Below are 19,854 nucleotides of genomic sequence, written 5' to 3'. Positions count from 1 at the left end.
GTTTCAGCTAACAGCACAAGACAAAGAAAAGACAGCAAAGGTATCTGCCTGGGGAAGGAAGAGGTGAAACGATCTTTATTTGTAGATTATATATATAGAAAATCCCAAAAGCTCCACAAAGGGGGTACTAGAAGCAATAGAGGAATATGGCAGAGTGGCAGGATACAAGATCAACAAACAGAAGTCTGTCAGACTGCTATACACATCAGACAAGACCACAGAAGAGACCAAAAAGGAGAGAGGAGTGACCCTGTGCTTAGAATTCCTACCTTCCACACGAGACCTGGGTGAGTATCCATCAAGGCACCCATGCAGCACCAGACCCCTTCTCCAGTGGAGGCTCTGTGCTAAACAGGTGTCAAAAGAGCTTCCAGACTAAGGCTAGGAAGAAAAGCCTGGCAGTGTACTTCGGGAGGGGGTGGGGGTGAGTCTGTAAGCACTCACTGGATCACAATGGACTGTCTGCAAGCAGTCCTGGCAATGACCGGGGAGCACGTTGTTCAAGCCGGGCCCACAGCTGAGGTGAATGGGTTAAGCGAGGTAATAGGATGTAGAGATGTGCATGTGGTAATGAATGCTAAGCCAGTGCTCATCATGACGACGATCACGCAGGCCAGACACCGTGCCAGATGCCCCGCATTGCCGGTTCATCGCAACCACAGGCTGGCCAGCAAGCAGGGGCATCAGGGTCTCAGGTAGCACGGCTACTCAGCTGGGTGGGAAGTAGGGGCACTGGAGAGTTGGGCTGCATCAGGCCTGGCCAAGGACACAGGGAGGGTGGATGCTCATGGGGGCGTGGGGCAGGCCCCACGGGATGTACTCAAGGGGAGGGGAGTTCCTGTTCTCTCCAGGCTCGGCCACGGCTCTGTCCAGCTCTTGGTGGAAAGGAACGTGGGTTTCAATGTCTTCGCATGTTCCAGAGCTTGGGCTTTGAGATCACACCCTTTTCTCCCAACTCGAAGGGGCTGTTCTCATCTTACATCAGGTGGCACAGCCAGGACTGTCCGGAGACTGGTGCACAGAAGCCACTCCACTCCCCTTTCCCGAGCCTGGGGCGGGGAAAGGCCATCCTCGTCTGTGCTGGGGACCCGGCATGGGGCCCCTGATTATTATGAGACCAATTTAGAATCACCACCTCAGCTATACACGGCGCCTCCACTCAAACCTCTTGGTTTATGCAGAAACTGTGGCACACAGCCCACCCAACTGCACGCTGCAGCTTCAAGAGCGCCCTCAGTGGGGTCTTGGCGTGTGCTGTTGACTCCACTCCTGAACTCTTGTCCAGTCCTTGAGGTGTCCCAACAGGAAAGAACCCAACCATAACTGGTTCAAAGTCTCTTCTGACTTCTGCCCTAAACCTTCGCAGGCAAACGCCTAGTGAGACCTTGCAGGGCCCAAGCCTCCCTCCAAGTGTCTCCAAGGCTACCCTAATCCACAGCCTTCCATGGCTCCCCCAGGCCCCTCCTTGACATCTGACCACTGCTGAGCTTCACTGTGCTTTGGGAACACTCCAGAGATTCCACTTGCCCATCCTCCTCCCTTCCCCTCATCATCAGGAACGCCGCTCTCCCTCCCTGAAGCCCCCAGTACCCTGCTGCCTCCTCCTTCCTCATCTTCACCTCATGAGGCAGGGTGAAGCAGCCCTTCGAAGGGGCTCAGAGCCCGAGCCCGACAGGGCCTGCCCACAGCCAGGCTGCCCAGAGGCTGAGGGGGTGCGCGCGTGCATGCGTGTGTAAGGGAGCACACAGGAACCTGTGCTTTGTGCTTCTCTTTCCACCTGTAGCTTCCCCCAGCCTGCATCGACTCGTCAGCTTAGAACTCAGGAAAGTGTCATGTCCCCCGAGCCCCTGGCCCTGAGCCAACAGACACACTGGTGGCTCATAGCACATTCTGTTTGCCTGGCCCTCCTTTGTTAACGTTTCCCTTAGCTGCTATCACATTAAATCAGACAACTTCACTGGAAAGGCCAGAGTTCTGGTTTCTTTCCGAAAATCCCGGAGATCCAGCAACATGAAGCCCACACTTGGGCCTGGTGACAGCTGGTTGGAGCCATGTCTCACTGTCCCTTTTGTGGGGCCCGCCTTGGTCCCGGCCCACTGACATCAGTGCCTGGCTTCCAGGCAGGGTCTGTGGCCAAGGTGCCCAAGGTGTAGAAGTCCGAGAGGGTCCTGACCAGGCTTGCTGCCCGCATCCCTGGCCCCACGCTCGCTCTCAGCACACAAAGCAGGGTCTGCAGGCAGGAGGGCTATCACGAGGGCCTCACTCCAGCCTCACCCCGACGCTGTTCACAGGGCCCCTTTGTGTCCTGGCCCGGCTCGGCTCTGCCTGCTTCGGGGCTGGCTGTCAGTGGCCTCAGGCTGCTCGCACCCCTGCGAGTTGGGCCGGCCCGAGGCCTTGTGCTGGGTGGCGGCAGTGTGGCCTGCAGTCACAGGCTGTGTCCTTTCTACCACTCAGCCCAATGTGCACCAAGGGGTGGCGGCCTGATCGCACTCCAGCAGGATGTTAAGGACTGTGCAGGGGGCCCCGCCCACGGCCAGGGCTGTCCGGGAGCTCACACGGTACCGCACAGTACTCAGGCCTCCCTCCCGGTCCACCTTGAACTGCTCCTGGGGAGGAACGGAAAAGAGAACATGTACTCAGGACTTGGGGAGTCAGCTGGGTCCCCAAAGGCCCCAGGACGGGAGCCCCTGCCCCGAGCTGCAGCCCACCAGGGTGGGTTGTTGGGGTGACGTGCCTCCTGGAGAAGAAGCTGTTTCAGAGATGAGGCCTCTGGGATTCTAGTGGCTTCAGCTGAGGTCACTCCCACCCCATCCTGGACCCCCCACAGCCCAGGATGCCCCTATCGGCCACCAGGGCAGCACACAGTGCCCAAGCTGAATGCCCCTCAACGGACCTGAAGGCAGTGGGAGGCAGGCTGCAAGGGCCCAAGGAGTGCTCGGCGATTTGCTGGGGCCTGTGGTCCCCACACCACCACCTCCCACCTCCCTGTCCCCAGCGCGGGCTGCCGGCACCTGTTTCTGAGCTGCGATGCGCTTCTGGTCCCTCTTCCGCCAGGCTGGGTCATGCACGTGGTGAAAGGTCTTGTAGCCCGTTGTAATTCCGGAAGGGCGGAAAAGCTACGGCCAAGCAAAGTCAGCTTCAGGCAGCTCCTCCCGAAGCGTTGGCCTCTGCCCAGCACCCTAGGGTCCCTGCCTGCAGTGGAGCAGGACCCTGCACGCCCACTTTACAGAAGGGGAGGCAGAGGGCAAGGTACTGGTTGGGTGACCCGGAGTCAGGGCCAGCGAGGGACAGCCCCTCCGGAAGGGCCCTCTCTGGGGGCTGCCCCTGCGCCGCTGCCCAGGGAGGGCCTGCGTTACCTGGAGACCAGCTCCTTTGATGCGCCGGTAGAACTCGTCGTCCTCACGGCCCCAGCCCCAGAAGCGGTTGGACATGCCGTTGCACTGCAGAGACAGGCGGTGTCACTTGCAGCACGGCCTCCTGTCACTCGGGTGCACCCACTCTACCACCAGCTGGGCCAGGGCTCCCCCCTGCCAGGCCCTGCAGTGCTGAGTGAGCGGCCAGGGACAGGAGAGGGGCCAGCACGTCATAATCCTTTTCTCCTGGGGCTGTAACTCGAGTATTATGACCAGCTTCTCCAAAGCTGCTGGCTGGCCGAGGGGACCTGGGACAGGGGTGAGGGGCCAAGAGGGCTTTGCAGGACATACAGTCTGTCACTTGGCTCAGGAAGCCAGCTCTAGGCATAGCTTGAAGAGAAAAGGGCTCCTGGGCCCAAGCTCCTTTGTGTCCTCCCACCTCCCCACCCCATATACACCCCAGTCCCCGTGACTCAGGCAGGCTGGGCCAGCTGCACTCAGGCCGCCCTCCACCACCCAGGAAGCTGCTCTCCTGCATAGCAGAGCCCACCTGCCTGAAGCTCTGTTCCTTTGCGCTTGGCGGGGGGGGGGGGCTCTCAGCAAGCGGGATGGGGGTGAGGGTGTCTCACCAGCTGGTAGTGCTGCTTAGAGAGCAGCAGGATGCCGCCCACGTAGGTCTTGTAGTGGTAGAGCGGGTGGAGCTCCGGGGAGGCCACGTGGAAGGGCCCGGCCGCGGGGAAGCCATAGTCCAGCTCCTCGTTGAGGGGCAGCAGGTCCACATCATGCATGGCGATGTAGTCCGTGGTGTTGCTGCTCTCCAGGAAGCCCACATTGATTAGCGCCGCCCGGTTGAACCTGTGGGCGCAGCCGAGGGTGGCACGCTGTAGAGTCATCACCGCCCGACCTCGGGGAGCCCTCTTCTCCCACAGGCTGCCGTGCCCCTGCCCTGCTTTCCCAGGGGAACCACCTTCTGACAGGAACCAGCAGGCGAGCTGCAGTCAGCCTGTCATGTTATGGGCGGGGCACAGGGCTAGCACTGCTCAGAAGCCTGGGGGCTGTGCGGGATGAGCCACAGGGAATCCAGGGATGGAGCCCCAAGCAGAGGAATGAATGCCAACTGCCAAGGCTGCAGACAAGAGCAGCCCGGGAGGGGAGTGCAGGGAACTGGGCAGGGGCTGGACAACCGGGGACTCTGGCTTTAGGTCCCACAGAGCGGGAAACCACAGGGGTCCTGGGCCAGGCGCGCCACACCGTGCCATCCATTTCCCAGCTTGCTGTGGCTGGAGTGTAGGGGCAAGGGGGAACAGGGAGACGGATGGAGGCTGTTAGAGCCATTGAGGCAAGCCTGCGTGGCAGTCGGCAGTGGTGGAGGTAGGTGTGAGAAGCGGGCAGACTGTGGGTGGATTTTAAAGGCAGAGCCTAGAAGATCTGCAAGGGGACTGGGTGTATGGGGACTGGGCTGAGGCGGACCCTGAGTGTGCTGGCCTCGGGGCTTCCACACCCTGATCTAGGGGTGTGGTCAGAAGTTCCGTTCTTCCCACGGGAAGGGTGAGAGCCGCCAGAAGAGCTGCAGGTGCAGCTGGGGGACAGGACAGGGTTCAGGAGGACACCAGGGTCTAGATGAGGCTGGGGCTAGGAAAGTGGGGTGCCCACTAGGTCCCAAGCCCCAGGAGGTAGAGAGGCAGCAGCGCAGAGATGACGGGGAGAGTAGAGTCAGGAGGCAGTGCCCAATGAGGAAGGAGAAATCCAATTGGCAAGCGCAGCTGCAAGTGGATGGGCACAGGTGTGGGGCCGGCCCAGTGCCAACCACGACCAGAACCTGAACGGCTCCCGGGAGAGTGAGGGCCGGAGCCCCGACACGCTGCTCTCTCTCTAGGGGCTCTGCTCCCACAGGGAGTCGATAAAGGGAGTGAAGCGGGTGAGATGTGGAACAAGGGGGTTGTTTTCCTCCTTTTAGATGGGAGCTATTTTCGTACGTGTGCATGCTGGTGGCAGCATTCTGGGAAAGGGATGAACTGACGACTCAGGAGAGAAAAAGGCTGGCCAGTTCCTGAGGAGGGTGGGGGGCCCAGGCCCACCTGGAGGGGCGTTCACCCGGGATAACAGGCAGGAGGCAGGCTGCCTGTGTGGACACTTGTAGGTAGAACTTGTGAAAGTTCTCTTCCAGTTACATCTATGAAGGGGCTTCCAAGAAAAGCGTGTGGGAAAGCGGAAAGAAGAGAGAATAGAATTTCCCTACATGTTTGAAGGCCCCAGGGCTTTCGTGTGAAACCGAAAGCAAAGGAAAGACGTCAGTGGAGGAGGGAAGGAGGGGAGCGAAGGCTGAAGGGGAGTGGAGGGTGGGAATGGGGGGCTGGGAAGGGGGCAATGCATGGTCAGAGCAAGGTGAGGTCTTCAGGTAGCATGGCGGGGAAGGGCGGGCAGCCAGGCTGGCGTCGGTGGGCAGCTGGTATGCATGCCCCACCATAGCCGGGCAGGAAGGGGCAAGGGCGCCGAGTGTGATTTAGTGTGTGGACCCGTCACCCTGGAATCCACATGGAGTCGGGGCAAGGGGCGGAGGAAGGGGCCTGGCAGGGAGGAGGCTGCAGTGTGCAGTCAGTGCTGGAGCTGTGGCGGTGGAGGCGCCGTGTCTGGTGATGGCGAGCACTTTCGCATGACCAGTCTAGTCTCCCGGTCCTACCCCTTCAACAGGCCCTGCCTGCATCCCCCCAACACCGCTCCCCCTGCCTGCTCTTCGACCTTTCTGGCCCTGCCTTGTCATCCTGGACAACGCCAAATGACCTCCCAGCTGGCCCTCTGTCCGGGTACCTCACTGCAGAGGTAGCTGTCACTGAGTGCCTGGGATGGAAATCAGTTCAGGGCCTCCCTAAGATTTCTGCCACTGCCCTAGGAAAGCTTCCCTGCTGCTGGGAAGGGGTCAGCAGGTCAAAAGGAGCCAGCTGAGGCCCTGGAGAGACAGCGCTGGGCCAGAGGTCTGGCCGTGGGCCTACCTGAAATGGTCCACCTGGTTGAGGACATAGATGTGGTGCTGGATCTTCTTCCTGCTCAGGAAGCGGTGCATGTGAGGCACAAAGACCAGGAGCTCCTCAAAGCGCTCGCGGAAGGGCACCAGCACTGCCAGGCGGTGGGGCCCCCAGGACGGGTCTTCTTCCCAGTGCTCAGGAGGTGGCTCTGGGGGACAGGCCCTCGATGGGCCAGGGGTCTCCTGCCCTTGTCCTCTGGCCACCCGGGCCATGTCTCCTGAGCAACTGAGCTGCAGCCAGAGCAGGGAAAGGAAGCCCAGTAAGAGACAGGCAACGAAGAGGTGGAAGACGGAGCACTTCCTGGACAAGCCAGCAGGGAGCAACCTGGACCTGGGAGAAGAACAGGAGTCAGAGGGCTGGCTGGGCCCCTTCCTGGCCTCCTGGTGAATCAGCACACGTGGCGGGGCCCACACCCTGGGTGTTAGTGCAGAAGCAACTTAGTGCTTTGGCTGGCCGCTCTCCATGCAGCAGAATCCTGTCTAGCTCTCTAGCCTGGCCTGCACCTGCACCACCACCACCACCACCACCACCACCACCCCTGGGAGTGCCAGGCAGAGCAGTCCAAGCTCCTTGCCACTTGCCGCTCTCTCCTTCTCTGAGTCATGATCAGACGGCTGGATAGCTCGTGAACAGAAGCAAGGGTCTCCTGCTGCTGTACCCACGGCTTCCCAGGACAGCAGTGTCTCTGTGTCGGAAGCTCATAGTAAGAGCCCTGTCATAAGAGCCATCCGAGGCAGGCCCTCTCAAAACTGCCCTGCAGATCCACCACCCACAGAAATCTCAGCTTCATCCTGCTGCGCAAGCCCCCAAGACACCTGTGTGGGTGATGGCATCCATCCCAGGTGAAGTGACCCATGTTTACCCTGGAAGGCTCACCTCTGCTCCCAGATTAGTGCCAGGCCTCTGCTGACCGTGCTAGTTCACTGCACAAGTTTTAAAGCAGCCATGTAGCAAGAGATGAGAGGCAGGTGAGGGGAAGTGGGACAGGGGTTGGGGACAGCCCCCACTCATTTCAGAGGCTAGAAAGACAACTGGTTCGCTGAGCCCCTGGGGTGGTGCTGGGAAGACTCCCTCTGAGGTGAGAAAGCAGAGGATCAGGGGCTTTGCATGCTCCCTTTGCCCTTCTCCCTGGAGGCTCCTGAACCGAGGACACATGTGCCATGCTTCCTGTGAAATAACCTGCAGAGAGGTGGTCCCCTCCACTTCTGAGCAGTAACAGTTAGCTCCCAGGGCCTAAGCCACTGACGTAAGGAAGCTCGTGACTAGTGTTCCCGTTTCCAAAGGGGAGTGTCTGAGTGGCACAGATCGGTAGTTGGGCTGCTAGCTGAAAGGTTGGAGGGATGAGTCCACTCTGAGACTTCGTGGACAAAAGGCCTGGCGGGCTACGTCTGAGAAATCAGCCAATGAAAGGCAAGTGATCTGGTTTGTTTACAAGTTTAAGGCCAAACTCTTTGGCTTGATCATGAAAGCCCTCTGTGGCCCTGCCCCTCTAGACTATCACACCTCTTAACACCTGTCATGGTCATTCCGGCTCCAGCCCTCAGGCAGGCTAGTCCTCTGCCTGAAATGTCCCTCTTGATCACAGCTGCCTGGAAACAACCCCCTACCCCTCAGGTCCAAACCTAGGTTATGTACTGTTCCCACCTGAACACGTCTCTGGACTTACTCCTCCCTCCTCCCCCAGCATCTGCTACTGCCCACTCTCAGTCACCAAGGGTTTCCAGGGGCTCAGACACTGCCTGGGGCATTTCTGTGGCCCAGGCCAAATCACACATAGAGGGCATGCTCCCTTGCTCAGTGAGTTAGAGTCTGGACAGGGCATGCTTTAGGACACACACGAGAGCCAGGCCAACTCTTATTTGTCTCTGAAGCAACTGCCTACCTGGAAGCCAGCAGCCCTGAAGCCAGGCCCAGGTCCCCCCACAGGCCTTCTAACTTACCCCCCATTGTCCTGTAGAGGTGCTTTCCTCTGAGGAGCTGGGCCCAGTCCTGTGAGTGGCCTGGGAAGACTGGAACCTCTACAGAGTCTCCCTCGCCCTGCGGGCTCCTTGGGAGGGCGGGGTGGAGAGCTGGGAGAGGGACATGGGGTCATGGCCTACCTTTGGGTGAAGAAGCAGTGACCATTATCCAGATCGGACATGGAGGACGGGGTATTACTTGTACTTGCTGATCCCTCAGTTCAGCTTCCCTGCCTTTTAGGATCGAATCCCCAGTCACTCTCCTATGCCCCAACGGCCCAAATGACTGAGCAACTGCCAGACTGCCAACTCCCAGGGCAGTGGGCACTGAGAACAGCTGCTCCTAGTACCACCTGGTGGCAAACTACAGATCTGCAGTGCCAACACCCCTCTCCTTACCCAGAGGAGGCCTCCTTCCTCAGTCCGCGCCCAATGCTAGCAAAAGCTGCATTCAAACCCAGCCAGGCTGGCTCTGGGGCCAGCGCTCTTAATTGCTACACTGGCCAGCATCTGTTGAATGCATCTTTGTATCCCTGCGTGAAAAGTGCTGAGTTGACATCAATAAGGTTTTCTGGCTGTGATGTTCCAAATGTGTATGAAAGGGATCAGAAATGAAAATGTTCCTCCTTTACCTTACTTTCTTCCTCTTGAAAAACCCAGGCAACCCAGCGTTTGTTGCGAGGGGCCACTGAGCTTGTTCTGACTCAAGGGATCCTATGTATAACAGAACGAAGCAAAGGATGCCTGCTCCTGCACCGTGTCGTGATGCTGTCATGGTTGTACCGCCATCAAGTCAGTGCCCACTTAAGAGACCCCACTGGGCAGGGGAAAACTGCTCCTGTGGGTTTCCACGACTACACATGTTTATGGAGAAACACATGTTTCCAATGGAGAAAGTGGCTGGTGTGTTTGAGCTACTGACCCTGTGGTTATCGCCCACTGTACCACCAGGGTTTCCTCCGGCACCGGGAACCTGCATGGGGACTGGGAGACAAGTGGCACCTCCTCTGTGCCACACACAGTGCCAAAGAATGGACAAAACGGCATCTGATTGATCGCCGTGAATCCCCAAACAGCCCTGCAGGGCAGACTTTGTTCTGCCCAGTTCAGACATGGAAAAGTTGAGGTCAGAAAGAAGAGTCGTCTGTTTCTGCTCCCATGACTATTACAGAAGGCCTGACTCTGCAGTCCGCGTTTTCTACTCCACTCCTAGTTTATCTCAACAAAAAGGCTGTAACAATCCCCAAAGATAAACAGTTGTGCCCACCACTTTCCAGTTCGGGGCCACTGGCAAACTTAGAAGACATAAATGGAACGGGGTGTCATTTGCTGGGTAGGGACCCACTCACTGGCAGATATTCTGTGTGAGAAGTCTTCTGGGCACAACTGGAGTCTCAAATCTAGGCAGCCAGTTAATTATTTTCTGCCGCATCATGCTTTGTGGGAAGTATCATTCTTTACCTGTGGTCTGGGCCAAGCTCACACCTAACACACGGGGCAGGCCCCCAATCAGAGACCGCTGTCCTCAAAACGGGCCTAAGTATGTGTGTATAAGTGCCCAGAGTCAGCCACGAAGTGACCCGCCAGGCTGAGCTACAAAGCTGTGATTGGTAAGCTCTGGGTGGTGATCCCAACGGGGTGGGGGTGGGGAGCACAAGAGGGCTAGGATTTGAGGCCAAATGGCTGTGCTGAGAGAGACCGAGACCAGGGAAACCGGGAGAAGACACTCAGAGAGGCCAACAGTCACAGACCCACACAAAGAGAGAGCACAGAAATGAGAGAGCGCGGCTCACAGCGACGGAAACTCACACCAAGAGGAGCAGCGAGCTACACACGGGGCCGGACACTCACGAGAGGGCACCGAGACCCGCGGGGTCAGAGCCCGCGGAGTGGCGGCGACGGGAGAAGACGCAGACCCCCGCCGCGCGAGCCCGTGACCCCCAGGAAGCACGGAGCAGAGCCGCGGGGAGCCGGCGCCGCGGGGCGGCCGAGGAAGGAGCCCCCGGCGGGACAGGTCCCGGGCCGGCCGCCGCTCACCTGCCGTCCTCCCAGGGCAGCGGCGCCGTCTTCCGCCGCGAAGGGAACATCGTCGGGGGAGGCGGCGGCGCATGGGGCTCGGCTCCCAGCCCCGGCCCGCCGGCCTCCCGGGCCTACGCGGCGCCTCTGCCCGGCCCCGCCCCCCGGTGCGTCGCTCCGGCTGCACCGCCCCTCGCCCCGCCCCCTGGTCCAACGGTGCGTTGCTCCGGCCGCGCCGCCACGCCCCCCGGTCCGCCGGTCAGGCTGTCCGCCCGCTACCCGGCCGCCGCGCCGAAGGTTCTGCGCGCCAGGAGCGCCCGCCCGCCCGCGCGTCCCCGCCCGGCCGGCTCCTAGCTGCCCTCGGGACCCGCTTGACATCCCGGAAAATAGCGGTGACTGTCCAGAGCCCACCCAAAATGTCACTGGGATGGGGCTGGAATTGAGATTCTACAGTCCAGCGCTCTCGGGGCAATCGACCTCGTCCTGCTCCCTAAGGCGAGCAGCATCCCGACGTCCGTGCAGGCGGCCCACAGGAAGCTTGCTGCGGCGTCCCTAGCTTGAGGTCGCTGAGCGCGGTCTTGGGTTCAGCCGTCTCGCACAGAAGTAAAGAGCCGGCTTCTGACCACAGGTTGCCTGGACTGGAAACCTGGCTGTGCCTCTTCAAGCCACAGTCTCTCCGCATGTGTTTCCTCGCTGGGATGGCTGTATCTATAGAAATATCCTATTCTGTGTGGCATTCCACTGTGTGGATCATAACAAACTATGGAGAGCCTTGAGAAGAACCGGAATTTCAGAACTTTATTGTGCTCATGCAGAACCTGTAGGTCCACCAAGAGGCAGTTGTGTAACCCTGTTGCGCAGCTTAACCTCAGGAGAGGAGTCAAGAGCGTACCCTGTCACCATACTTATTCCATCTGTATGCAGAGCAAATCAGAGAAGCTGCATATGAAGAATGTAGCATCAGGGCTGGAGAAAGGCTTATTAACAACCTGTGATATGCAGACGACAGGACCTTGCTTGCCGACAGTGTTAGGACTGCAAACACTTGATGAAGATCAAGGATTGCCGCCTTCTGTGTGGGCTACAAGTCACTATAAAGAGAGGTAACATCATGATGGAGAAAAGGTTGGCGTTAAGGATTTCATCTTGCTTGGATCCACCATCAATGCTCATGGAAGCAGCAGTCAAGAGATCAAATGACAGATGCATTGGGTAAATCTGCTGCACAGGACCTTTTAGATGTTGAAAAGCAAAGATATTACTTTGAGGACTAAGGTGTGCCTGACCCAAGCATGGTAATTTCAGTTGCCCTATATGCGTGAGACAGTTGAACACTGAATAAGGAAAACTGAAGAAAAATGGATACATTTGTACTATGGTGTTAAAGAATATTAAAAGTACTATGGAACCCAAGAAGAACAAATGCATCTGTCTTGGAAATAGTACAGCCAGAATCTCCTTAGAGACAAAGATGGCAAGACGTCATGTTCATGTATTTTGGACATATTTCCATGAGCGAGACTAAGCCCTGGAGAATAACATGTTTGGAAAAGCAAAGTGGCAGTTTAAAAGGGGAAGGCCTACAACAAGATGGATTGGCACAGTGGCTGCACCAATGGGCTCAAACAGAAGAACATGGTGAGGGTGGCACAGGCCAAGGCAGTGTTTCACTCTGTTGTGCACAGGACTGCTGAGTCAGAACTGACTGGACTGTGCCCAGCAACATTCCATGTGGTTGCTATGAAGATTTCAGGAGAATGCAAACTTACTTAAATATACTTGCTACAGCACCAGGTATACATTCCCTTTGGTAGAATTAAAATGAGAACTCAAAAAGGGAATGATTTCTGTCACTGGGAGAACTTACACCCCTCCAGACCACCTGGGAAAAAAATGACAGAGATGTTAGACTCCATCTCCTCTGTTTTTTGAGACAAAGTTGATGTGTCATAGTAAAGAACTCATCTCTCTCCCTCTATCTTGGTAGTAACTGGGTTGTACAAGCTGTTTGTGTACAAATTACTAAAGGCTGACAGTTTGAATCTATCGAGCTCCATGGAAGAAAACGCTTACTGATTTCCTTCCATACAGACCAACCTCACTGCCATCAAGCTGATTTCTACTGGGAGTGACGCTGTGTGACACAGTAGTACTGCCCCTTTGGATTCCAGAAATTAGATATTCTTATGGAAGCAGACAGCCTTATCTTCCTCCCAGGGAACGGCTGGTGGGTTCAAACAGCTGACCCTGCAGTTAGTAGCCACTAACTACATAACCCACTACATCTCCAAGTGTCCTTCCCATTAGGATTACTGCCAAGGAAATGGAGTAGTTACAATCTATTAATACTCGGGCTCACCATAAATCAGAATCCACTCAAGGGTGATGGGTATTGTGTTCTGACTAGATGCCAGTCGTTCTAAATTCCTGACTACTGTTATCTCATTCAAGAGCCCTGGTGGCACTGTGAGTTACATGTGCTGTTAACCGTAAGGACACTAGTTCAAATTCACCAGCTGCTTCTCAGGAAGAGAGAAAGCTGTCTGCTCGCTCACAAGATGTGGTCTCAGAAACCTATATAGGGTCACTATACATTGGAATCAGCTTAATGGGAGTGGATTCGGGTTTTGATGGTACGGTGTTACATTGTGGTTCAAACCCACTCTCTGTGGGAAAAGATACGGCTGTCTCACTCTCCCGTTAAGATGGAGTCTTGAAAACCTAGGGAGCAGTCTTCCTCTGTCTTACAGGGTCTCTGAGTTTGAATTGGTTCTATGGCAGGTTTGATCAGCTCATTAAATCCTTATGATCTGTTGTGAGATGCCACTGAGTTGGGTCCCAACTCTGGTGACAGTGTGCACAGCAGGATTGGAGGTGGCAGCCTGCTTTCTTGGTAACTGGATGCCAAGTTCTTCCTTCCTAGTGCATCTTAGTCTGGGAGCTCTGCTGAAACCAATGTAGCCTCAGAGCATCACAGACCTCCAGTGACTTGGGTGGTAGTTACCCTGGAGGTAGTGGTTGGGAATCGAACCTAGGTCCCTCACCAGGAAGGTGAGAATCCTACCTCTGAACCACTGCTGCCCCATCCTTCTGGCTCAATGACTCCTGCTCCCCGCTTTAGGGATGAGGTAACTCAGGCACAGGGAGGTCTGTCTACAACCTCAACCCCCATGCTTTAGAAAGGACATCCCAGTGTATGGGAATTAGCCATTCCCAGTACATACTCCTTAGCCCCACATTCCCAAGAGCCGAATCCACCTATCCCTGCCCTAACGCTCCCAGTTCATACATATAAAATCTGGATCGACTCTAACTATAAGCAAACCACCACATCCTAATATGGAACTCATAGCTTTGCAGGAGTGTCTAAGTGGTGCAAGCAGTTTGCACATACTAAGCAAAAGGCGGGCAGTTTGCCTCCACCCAGCGCCTCTGTAAAAGCCACCTTGTTTGTAACAGGAAGTCCCGGGTGGCAACATAAACTCAGACTCCATTTTCCCAACCGGGCTGATGCAGTCAAGAATCCCGTAACTTCTACCCCCACCCCAGGGGCTTGTACAGTCTGTGCAGTGCAGAGGGGTTCTCTTTACACCTGGCCTTTGGTTTAAAGTTTTACCAAAAGGATTTACCAAGCCAGCCTTGCAAAAGGATTGGACAGTTTAGTATGCAAAGAAAGTGCATGTAACTCCTGCAGAGATTGGTCAAGGACTAAACTGGTGACCTACCGGGTAGTGACCTACTGGGTAGTCAATTTGCAGCCTTTACAGGAAGTGTAGGCCTATAAAAAAGTTAATCACAGAGGTTTTGGAGAGGGGTCAGGGGACACTTCACTACCATTAAGAGGAAACGAGAATGGAGCACTTTGGGACCTGGGGTCCCCTTGCGGAGTACCTCCTAGACCCAAGCATTTTAACACTAGAGCCAGGAAACGCAAGATGACATGAGGAAAGTTAAGAGTGGCACAAATAGGAGCAGTGTGACATTGACAGCAAGAATCAGATCAGCAGGATGGCTGCAGTGGGCTTTGGGGTCCACAAAGTGAGAGCTGAGCATCTGTAGGCAGGCAGCTTGCTGGCAGAATGAAATACCACCAGGTACTTGTCAGCAGCACTACTTGCCCAAAGGCTGAGATGGAGCTAGCATGGCTGAGACAATGGCCTGCTCACGTGGCGGAGAGGAGAGTAGGCTGGCTGAGATTGATGAACTGATCTTATCCTATATTGTTCCCAGTATATCAATATTGTTCCAAGTTAGCCCTGATCCTAAATTGTAGCCTGTTGTTTCCCTAAAGAATTGGTCTGTGGGGCCACCGTGGCGAATTATCAAACCCAGCAGAGCCAATTGCCAGAGGTGGCTGGGGGTTTCTGACCTCCCTCCTCCTGAAGTTACACTTCTGAAGCTACTAGCTCGTTGCAGCCAGATTAACCACACTCAACTGTGTCTCGAGGAGTTAATCTGGGCTCTACTAATTTTAACCCAGCCCTCCCCCATAGCTGAAACAGAATGTTCTTCCATTTCCACATCAGCGGTTTGCCTCTGCCTCCAGTATCACTGTTGTCATGGAATGACGTGTCCCCCAAGAAACACGTTGGCTTGGCTGGACCATGATTCCCGGTGATTTGGCAGTTATGTAAGGATGTACTCAGCCCCCATGGGATGGTCTGGGCTGAGCAGTCTGCCGGCTGTAGAGGCAATTAGGATAGGATGCAAGCCCTCACTCAGGGCACAGCTTCAATCTGCAGTCAAGGTGGCATCACCTTTCTGATCGTAAGAGACAAAGGAGAGGAAATTAAACAGGGGAGACTTACTACCAAGACCAAGGACCTGGAACCGAGCATATCCTTTGGACTAGAGTAAGTGCACTGAAATCCTCTAAAGACCCAGGGGACACACGAGAGCTCCACGTACCACCAGGCCCACAGAGCGTGAAGAGACAAAGCCTTCCCCTAGAACTAGCACCATGAGTTCACTTCTCGCTTCCTGTGAGAAAATAAAATTAGTTTCTAAAGCCATACAATTATAGCAGCACTAGATAACGAAGGGCAAGGCGCCCTGGTGGCACAGTGGCTCCACACCAGGCTGCCCCACGAGGTCAGCAGCTCGAGAGCAGACAGGACTTTCTGCTCTTGGAAACAGTCTCAGAAACTTACAGGGACAGTTCTACCTGACGTATGGGGTCGCTGAGAGTCGGCATCCACTTGACGGCAATGTGAGTGAAGTCCTGAAGATGATGGCCCAATCCTCCTCCTCCTAGCGCCTTGGTGAAAGCCCCTGCTACTGGTTAAACACATCAATGTCCTCCCCTCACCAGCTCAAAGGCTTTCCCCCCAACACACGCAGCAGTCAGAAGCTCCGTGTACACCTTCCCGCAGCACCCACGACTGTCGACTCAGGAAAAGGGGGAGTGGGGGGGGGCACCTCACCAGGGAGCTGGTGCAGAGGAACGGTGTGGGTTGGAGGCCCCACGCAGTGCACTTGTTGGGTAGTTTTGGACAAGCACATCACTTAACAGCGGGAGGGAGGAAAGGGAAGACTAGGGGTCCTGAATGGCGATTCACCTTGCGCACTGGGAGCACTACCATTCCCTAAAGAAGCATCTCACCGTCAGCACACCCACCAGCTAAAGTAACGCTGCCACGGACGAAGCCAATTGATTTTATTGGGAAACCAATGTAACAAACCTAGACTTATTGAAAAGGAAATCAGTAACTAAGGTCCTGCAGGACCACCCCCAGCCAGCACCAAGGCTGATTTGACCTAACCCCAGTTCCTCCAGAGTCCCCAAAACAAACCATGTGGAGAAGATGGGGGGGGGGTGTCAAAGCACTTCTCTACAATGCTCCCCTTCCCCTCTACCCTTAAGTAACACCCTCTCCCCTCACCTCCCCATGGATTGCAGGCTGGGCCAAATGTGTAGGAGCCAACAGTCCAGGTTCCCACAGTGGCGGATCACAGCCCTGGCACTGCCACCAAACCTTGGCCCCGCACCCCCCGCCCCCATTAGCAAAGACAAGGAAGACTGGCTCACCCCCCTCCCCCCAGGCAGTAGGCCCACATCAATGATCAGTAACACTGTGATTCTGAGGTGTCAATGCAGCTCCTTGGTGATTACTGCAGAGGGCCTAAAGCCCAGGGGAGGGGGCAGGCCTTAGCCCCACCCCCTGCTAGGTATCAGTCAGTCCGACTGCTGCCCTCAGTTTGTGCCGGGGGTACCAGCAGCCCCTCTCTCCTCCAGAGCACCCAAGATTGGGAGAGTCCTCCTGCCGGAGAGAAATCCGTACCCAGCAGTCCACTCCCCCAGCCGGGGAAGAAGTCAGGCTAGCAAGGCCTACGGTGATTACACGAGCTTCTTGGCTTCAAAGAAACTCTTGAGGTGCCTCATCTGCCAGACGCCAATGGCCACGAGGATGAGGGTCTGCAGGATGGACCACCACAGCACCCGCTGGTTGGTGCTCTCACTGGTCAGTCGGAAGCGCTCTTCTCGCCACTGTGGGAGAGCAAGCAGAAGGGAGCCTGCGTGAGCTGTGCCCACACAAGGCTGCCAGAGCTAATGGGTTCCTGGCCCCAGAGGATGTCCAGGGCCGGCCAGCTCAGCTCAGGTTCTAGCCCCGTGGCTGCAGAGAGGTACAGCAACTGGGTAGTCAGGAGCCACCTCGGGCCTATTGCTGTGTTCCTCAAGTGTGAGATCCAGGTCCACCTCGTCCCGCCTGGGGCCTGGGGGAGAGGTCAAGGCGTTGTGTTCTCACCCCACCATGCTGTCCTAGAGCCCTCAGGAGTGGACATGCTTGGAGCCCTCTGCTTGGGTCTCCCAAACAACACCTTGAAGACTGGGCACAGGTGGCACACTGGTGGCATCTGGCCTGTCTGTGCATTTTGTTTGGCTCACGTAGCTTGAAAGTTTCAAGTCACTGCCAGATTTAAAAACCAGAAAATTTTCTGCAAGGCACTGAACACAGGTTTCCGTGTCACAGGCTCAGTCATAGCATTTGCCTGGCTCTTGGGCACCAGTGAGTTTTAGATCCCTGCCCCTGGGAGCACTTGGGAGTCATAAAAAGCACCCAAGCTGCTGACATCAGTCTCCTCTACGACATGGTTTCAGGAAACAAAACACCTACTAGAGGCGTGTCCTCAGCCACGAAGGGGTGAAGATGCAAGGGGGGGGGGCACTACCCTCAATCGTGCAGCTGAGCCAGGGGCAGCTCAGATGCAAAGGTAGTAGGGGAAGCAAGGGCTACCCTCAATCGTGCAGCTGAGCCAGGGGCAGCTCAGATGCAAAGGTAGTAGGGGAAGCAAGGGCTACCCTCAATCCTGCAGCTGAGCCAGTGGCAGCTCAGATGCAAAGGTAGTAGGGGAAGCAAGGGCTACCCTCAATCGTGCAGCTGAGCCAGGGGCAGCTCCGGGAGGAAGACCCCGCTGCGGGCCCAAGCACTCACCCGCTGATAGTTCTGCTCTTTCTGGATCTGCTCCACTTGTTCCACAAGCTGTCTCACGCGGAGCTGCAGCTCGCTCAGCTTGTCCTTGGCAGCAATCTCTGCATAGTCATTGGCGTGCTCACCCACCTGGATGTCCAAGTGAACTCTCTGGGGAGAGACGAGGGAGACGGAGTGCGAGGCACAGCCAACCACCCACTTTATTTCCCCCAGCGCTGGCTGTGGGCTCCTCCGTGACCAGCTCTGGACACACAGGCAGCAGGAAGAGAGCTTGGTTGGATCGGCACTCGGAGAGCTATAGAGTGGGTTCCGCAAACGTGTCCTGAGTGCCCACTGGTAAGCCAGCCAGGGTTCTGCAGTCCAAACCAAACGCACTGCCTTCGAGTCAACTCTGGTTCATCGCGACCCTCTAAGGCCACGTAGAACTGTCCCTTGTGGGTTTCCGACACGGAGACTCTGTACTAGGGCACAAAGCCTCATCTTTCTCCCAAGGACAGGATGGTGGATTCAAACTGCTTGTGGCAAGCAGCCCAACGTGTGACCCAGCATTAGGAGACTCAAAGTTCCACCTCCTCAATGCGTTCCCAGTTCCAGCCGTCCCGTCCTGACAGCGAGGTTACAGAATGAAGGCTGGTGATCCCAGGTGGACCCACTTACCAGCATCCCTCCAGCAAACAGGGAGAACTTGGTGGAATTTGAGTGAAGACAGATCTGGTGCTCGCCAGGAGTGTGGGAGGTGAATGTGAACCTGCCCTCTGAGCCATACTGCCGGGCCAAGATGACCTGGAAGGAGGGAAGGGGTGTTACAGTAGAGATGAGGCTGGAACCAGCTCAAGGCTCCAAGTGCCATAAAAGTGGACAAGAAGAGTCTTTGGCACCTCAACACACTAAAAGCCCCAAGTTATTCCGGAGGAGCTGCCAAATGCTTGTTTGAGAACTTCGGGCTGGGTGGAGGTGCTGCTATCAGGTTGGTGGGTGTGAGCCATTTTGTTATCAGTATCTCAGTCCCTTTTGGTAGGCGAGAGTGCTTTGCTTTAATAAAAGGTAACAAACAGCACAAGGGTTTGGGTATTTTTGTTTTAATAACTTTATGTGTCAACGTTTTTAAAGCTGTTCATTGGTGGCTCCATCAAATCCCTAGATCTGGTCATCGTAGTTGTCAAACTGGCAAAAAGCCTGTCGGTTTCCATCAGGACAGTTCCTGGACCCGTCACACCCACAAACATAAGCTTATGTACACTTCTCGGAGCAGGGAAAGGGGCCAGAGGGGCAACGGACTTGCCCGCAGTGTGGCCTGGAGCGAAACCCAGCACTTTCCTCCCGTTTGGGTAAGTGCGGAAACTAGGTGGGGAAGCAGCGGCGCGCGGAGTCAGGGGCCGGCTCACCTTGTCCTCTGGGTCCTTGACTTCCACGAACATGCCCAGCCCGGGGGTGGCCGGCTGGTACTCCTCCCGCTGCTTGTCATACAGCTGCGTCCGGTAGTTTCCTGGAGGGAAGCGGGGCGGGCGCGGTGAGAGGAGCGCGAGCTGGCTCTGGGCTCGCGACCGCCAGGAAACTGCCGGCGGGCTCCTCCCAGCTCTCAAGACCGACTCTCCCAGACCCTCCGCGCCAAGATCCCCATCTTCTCCCCAACTCCCTCCTTCCCGGCCCCCCCGCACCTATCACCATGGTCTCGTCCGGAATTTCCTCGATAAAGCACTTCTTCTCAGTCTCCCCGATGTGGAAGTAGAGCGCGCTGCCGCGGGCCGCAAGACACAGCAGCAGCGCGAGGGCCCGCACTACCTGGCGCGGTCCGGCTCCGGGCCCGGGCCCCACGACCCGCGCGCCCTGCTCCGCAGCCATCTTGCCCCACCTGCCGAGCAGCCGCAGTCGGCCACGCCACGTAGCCCTGCGCCGTCGCGGGGCCTGCTGGGGCCGCGAGTTCGGCCTGGAAGACTACACGTCCCAGGATGCCCCGCGGCCTCGGCGCGGCAGTCCCTGATTGGACAGCGGTTTCCGGGTCTTCCCCGAGTTGGGACGCCAGAGGTGCAAGATTCTTCCTGCTCATCTTCCACGTGGCCAGGTGACTGGTGGT

At 56.5% G+C, this 19,854-nt stretch overlaps 2 protein-coding genes across 4 annotated transcripts; both read right to left on the bottom strand.

The window, feature by feature from the left end:
* Window positions 1–1,953: 1,953 nt before the first annotated feature.
* On the bottom strand, window positions 1,954–10,527 carry B4GALT7 (beta-1,4-galactosyltransferase 7). 3 transcript variants are annotated; one of them, XM_075542045.1, is made up of 7 exons: window positions 10,372–10,519; window positions 8,317–8,445; window positions 6,344–6,706; window positions 3,983–4,208; window positions 3,357–3,440; window positions 3,012–3,116; window positions 1,954–2,606 (listed from the first exon to the last, which is right to left on the bottom strand). In XM_075542045.1, the coding sequence occupies exons 1-7, from the start codon at window positions 10,419–10,421 to the stop codon at window positions 2,451–2,453; spliced, it is 1,113 nt and encodes a 370-aa protein (XP_075398160.1). In that variant the 5' UTR covers window positions 10,422–10,519; the 3' UTR covers window positions 1,954–2,450. The 3 variants fall into 3 exon arrangements, with proteins under 3 accessions (XP_075398160.1, XP_075398161.1, XP_075398162.1); XM_075542046.1 differs by having other exon boundaries at window positions 8,317–8,475; window positions 10,372–10,492; XM_075542047.1 differs by lacking the exon at window positions 8,317–8,445 and having other exon boundaries at window positions 10,372–10,527.
* Window positions 10,528–15,989: 5,462 nt separating this feature from the next.
* On the bottom strand, window positions 15,990–19,650 carry TMED9 (transmembrane p24 trafficking protein 9). The gene is made up of 5 exons (XM_075542044.1): window positions 19,439–19,650; window positions 19,166–19,266; window positions 18,438–18,563; window positions 17,784–17,930; window positions 15,990–16,837 (listed from the first exon to the last, which is right to left on the bottom strand). Exons 1-5 carry the CDS (start codon window positions 19,620–19,622, stop codon window positions 16,688–16,690), a joined length of 708 nt encoding a protein of 235 aa, XP_075398159.1. The 5' UTR covers window positions 19,623–19,650; the 3' UTR covers window positions 15,990–16,687.
* Between the last annotated feature and the right edge of the window lie 204 nt (window positions 19,651–19,854).

The sequence above is a fragment of the Tenrec ecaudatus genome, chromosome 2 (assembly GCF_050624435.1).
Source record: "Tenrec ecaudatus isolate mTenEca1 chromosome 2, mTenEca1.hap1, whole genome shotgun sequence".
NCBI lineage: Eukaryota > Metazoa > Chordata > Mammalia > Afrosoricida > Tenrecidae > Tenrec > Tenrec ecaudatus.
Note: the sequence above shows the minus strand (reverse complement) of the source record. Positions and strands in the feature narration are given on the sequence as shown.